Consider the following 4,799-nt stretch of genomic DNA (forward strand, 5'->3'; position numbering starts at 1 on the left):
AAAAGTTACTGTTTGGTTGAAGATTATCTTTGAAGATTATCTTGGTTATCTTTTATATACATTTTTATCTAATTAAGGATTTTATAGACCCACTGAATCGGAAGCATACATCAAATGTAAACACATACCTAGGGTGCACATCATAACCATACCACAAGCCTGTGAATAGTAGTCCCTGCACATGTACCAAAACCAATTTTCAAGGCCTATGTATTGCCATTTTGAAAGAGATGCTACAAATCTCTGCATCAGACCAGTTCTGGGTGCGAGCATTTCTGACATCATTTATTTAAGTTACTGTGTACAAAGTGAATTTAAAAAGCAGGTGCTGTAAAAATACCTTGTTTACTTTTCATAAAAAGTTTGTGAAAATATGTAATTTGAAACGATTATTGGAAAGTTCAGGCCAAGACTTCCTACTGAAGAACACTGAAAACCAAGTTATAAGCACCTGAAAACAAGAGTATAAAATGGAGACCCTGACAGTGAATGGATAAAATTATCAAACAGCTGCAGCATCTGATACCAATGCAGTTCAAATGACAGATGTGAGGAGAACCCAAAACAAGTGTCTCACTACCACACAATTTTCCTTTTGTGTACATACATTATTTTTTTCCCCCCTTGAGGTTCTTCAAGCAAGGTCTCTCACTAAGAGTTCAGACACAGCAATTAGAAAATAGAAGTGAACAGAAAACAAGTCCAACTAAGCCATTAGCTCCCATGATATGAAGAGTAACTGAGACACTTAACATAAAGAAACCTCGAAGGTGACATACTTCATAAATGAGCAATTCAAAAAGAAAGCATCTCTGTTTCTCTCAAGTGCTGCTAGAACAGAGCAATCTTCTCATTAAAAAGATAATCAGGAAGATGTAATAATTCCAACACGTACAAAGTGAAACTATCAAAAAGAGTTGATTGTTCAGCACTAACCTTCCCACAAAATTTCAACACTAAGGGTTGTTTTGGTATTTTGCTGATGTCATTTTCCATTTTTAATTGCAGAACACGCTCAGGTTTATCAGACTCAACAACTAGCAGACATCAACCATGGTGAAACCCAGTTCTGCATTCTACCACCCTTCTGCCTAGATTGACACACCACAGTCATTCCTTGCAGAGTGCACCTACTGTGTGCTTTGTGCTGCTGACAGTCACATGAGCCCCATGCAAGAAAGCAAACAGCCAGCATTTATCTTGGTGACAGAGTCCACTCCTCCAGCTGATTTATACGTTCTTCCCCCCAAACAGTGCTACTTAGACTGCACATAGAAAACAATTCATTCTCCTCCCAGTCAGTTATACTCAGAGGAGTTTGCAGTTAAAAAAGACAAAGCTTTTCGTGACAACCTTTATGGAATAAACAAGTTTGTTGAATAAATGCTTTGTATGTTCAGCCAACAGCTGCTTGTTCTTGTACTTCTAAATCCATTAGGTCAAACCAATCCCTGACCTATTTTCCCTGCTTCTCACATGGTTTGAGCTTTCTGTAAGCCTGAAGCCACACCTGAAGATCACTGTTCATAGACATTTATCTTCTGATCTCACAATGAGCACAGAAGGGCACAGGACTATACGGACACCAGGAAGACATTTCCACTCTGGAATCACATATATGTACTGTAACAGCATGAGCCCTGTGTGACAGTCAGTTGGCCTCATGCCAGAAAATGTCATCCTCCCAAACAGGAGACTGTACATTTTCCATCAAGCAGGAAGCCTCAGAAATAAGAAAAATGCAAGTTTTAAAATAAGTAATACTTTCCAGAGCATTTTTTTGCAGTTTTCCCTTGCACACCATTCCCACTGATCTAAGCAGGAACTCTAGATCCTGGGGGATGAAGCCATCTCAGACACTCAAAGTGACTTCTTAGGAGACAGAAAAGTTGTTTTTGAGAAGTGACCTATACAAAGTAAAATTTGGTAACAACTGGTCATTCCACACTTTTAAAACACAACATTCCTGATGCAAGTTTCAATGCTCCCATTCTGCTTCCCAGTCTTTCCTGTTTTTACATCACTCCCTAACTCAGTATTGGCAGTTTTTTTCCTGACCAGTATATTCGGTATTGTAACTCTCTTGTATTTTCCTACATTCACACTTACTTGTTCACTAAGTACTTGACATTTGGGGCTGACTCTACAAGCAAGAATGTTTGCCACAGCACTGATCAGGTACTAAAAGGCTCCATCAGGCAGCAAAGGAGAATATGGCACTGCCAAAACAAATGAGAAACCATTGCCTGCACAGTGCTGCTGCATGTTAATCAGTTTGCACTGCAAGCATTACAAATGCTCAGCAGCATCACCATAGATGAGTGGAAGTTGTATGCTCTTACTTGTTCCAAAACACAAGTATATTGGAAATGTAGAACCACTACATTTATGTATCACCTAAGCAAAGATAAACACTAGAGTAGCTTAAAACGCTACATATGCTTTTAACAACTCATTCTAAGCTTCTGTGGCTTTTCACTACCCTGTTTTAATCATTTAACTGTTAATTGTTAACATCAGCAAGGTAGGAAAATACTTAATCTTTGATGAAATTAAATTCTCAGTTAGAGAGTGATTTCTCTTTTTGCTTTTTTAAAATCACAAGCTTGCTTAGCACAGCAGGCAATGAGTGAGTGCCATCTTTTTGCATCTTTCTGATCCTAGTTGTATAGCACTATGTATGTGCAGTGCTGGAACCCAAATGAGTCAGAGTCATGGAGTGGTTCTGATAGACCTCGTGGAGAAAGAGGTGGGGAAACAAAACCAAGACTTTAAAGGCCAGAAGGTAGGTAATTTTTGGGTCTAGGTTTTCTAGAGAGGCATTTTGTAAAGGCCTAATGCCGGTTTTATTACAAGAAAACAGAAGTGCTAATGACTGACTAGTAAGTACAATATAATGGAAGGGAATCAAGTGGGGCAGGAAAGGAGAACTCACTCCTCAGTGGCAGCAGCAGTTCTGGTGCATCCATTGCCGGCAATGGACAAACACCAGTCAAAACCCCAAATCTCAGAGCAACAGGATTAACAGATGTGACCTTTCTGGATTTCAATGTTTGGCAGATCTGTTTGAGCTGTCTGTGTGCTATAACACGTACAAATGCTACAGCCTGCATCTTAATCAGAGTAAAGAGAAAACTGAATGCTCCATATGTGCCCCATGTTGGTTTGGGGTTTTTTCTTCCACTTTTTTCTTGATAGCACATATCACTTCATGCCCACTCAAAAGCTGATGAGATGTCTTGGAGTCAAGCGTTTTCTCTCAGAAACACTGCCTTCTTGAAATCAGTTGGTCACATGACAGTTATTAAAATGTATTTTAAGAAAATTCTAATGGCCAAAGGCCAACAACTACATTCAAAACCTGCTAATACATCCAGGCAGATAAGTAAAATCAAAACACACACAAACCCCAAACAGGAAACCTCCAAAAGGAAAACTGTTCCATTTGGTTACTTCAATTTGAAGTAGATATTAAGGGCATGAATGGACCAGTCACGGTTTATTTGAAAATTCCTCCATCCTCTGATGCACTGTCATCCTGTGATCAATCTTGTTTGCACAGACACATTTCACTCGGAATGCTCCGACGGATGGTGAGGCGCGCGTGGCCGAGCAGCTACCGCAGGGGTCTTTTGTCTGTAAAAGTTTGCAGCACTTACAGACTTACTTGACATCCAGCTCACAGACTAACTTGACACTGATACATCCTCCCATTAGACACTGTGCATCGAAGGCCATCTGATGAACTGCGCATGAGATCACTTTAGAAATTCATGGCTAGTGTGTTTCGACTGTCAAAAACTTCATTACAGTACACTTCACTGTACAAACACTTTAAAGGATGTTTATTAGGAAAGTCTGCAAGTCATAATGGATAGCAGAGTTCTTGTTTATGGTACCTTCTTGGCCTCTAATAATTCTGTTTGCCTCCAGTATTAAAATCAAACTGCTTCCATGAAGGTGATTACTAAATGAGCTATGGTATGTTAACCTACAACTCACAAAATGCGACAGTACAGACATTAATTTTGCTTTTAACTGTCTGTTAAGTTGTAATCTAAGTTGTGAACATTTAAATATAATATATATCTCATATGAAAAAGCTAAAGCACAAGTGCTTCTGACCACCCCCTTCCCATCCCCCCCAACCCCTTGAGCCAAACCCACCCCAGTTCCGGTTTGGGCCCTGACTGATTTGGAATGCTTTCTTAGGCCACCCATTTCCACAAATTTGTATGCACTCAGGAAATATAAAGTCAAAAATATACAAATCTCTTGTTGTTATAAGGTTTTTGTGAGTGAAATTACCCAGGACCATGGACTTGGAAGGAGAAGGGGAGAGAAGAGAGGGAATTTACAGCAACTCATCTTCAAAGTTCAAAACTGGTCACTTCACAGAAAGACTGCAGGACTGGTGAAATTCTTGCTTCTAAAAAGTGATACTGTAGTGGAGAATTTTCTAGGAAAAATAAAACAGCTTTTAATAACTGGCCCGCTGGTATGAGCTACCGTGGAATAAATTAGCACAAAAATGGAAGTCTTATAACTGTTCACTGTTACAGACGTAATCAACAAGGTCAGTCACTCTCAAAAGTTCATCTTCGTCTTCCTCCGGCCCTACTGCTTCCTGCCCACTGCCCGTCCCGTTGGGCGCCAGACTGGCGCTGGCTGTGCTGTCCTTGGGGGCCTGGGTCTTCTCGCCTGGCTTGCCAATCAAGTTCTCAATGGTTTTCCCTGGGCTCTGTCCATTGGTGGAAGGCAAGTCCACCAGGCTGTAGTCCAAAGGGCTCTCTACTTTC

At 40.3% G+C, this 4,799-nt stretch overlaps 1 protein-coding gene across 1 annotated transcript in view; it reads right to left on the bottom strand.

Moving 5' to 3' along the window:
- Window positions 1-3,829: 3,829 nt before the first annotated feature.
- The window catches only part of RSF1 (remodeling and spacing factor 1), a 37,274-nt gene continuing 36,304 nt past the window's right edge, over window positions 3,830-4,799 (bottom strand). The window contains 1 exon segment of the mRNA XM_009072184.1: window positions 3,830-4,799. This exon segment is cut by the window's right edge and continues 301 nt beyond it. Within this exon segment, the coding sequence (XP_009070432.1) occupies window positions 4,541-4,799 (259 nt within the window). The 3' untranslated portion in view covers window positions 3,830-4,540.

Source organism: Acanthisitta chloris, unplaced genomic scaffold, assembly GCF_000695815.1.
Source record: "Acanthisitta chloris isolate BGI_N310 unplaced genomic scaffold, ASM69581v1 scaffold10173, whole genome shotgun sequence".
Taxonomy (NCBI): Eukaryota; Metazoa; Chordata; class Aves; order Passeriformes; family Acanthisittidae; genus Acanthisitta; species Acanthisitta chloris.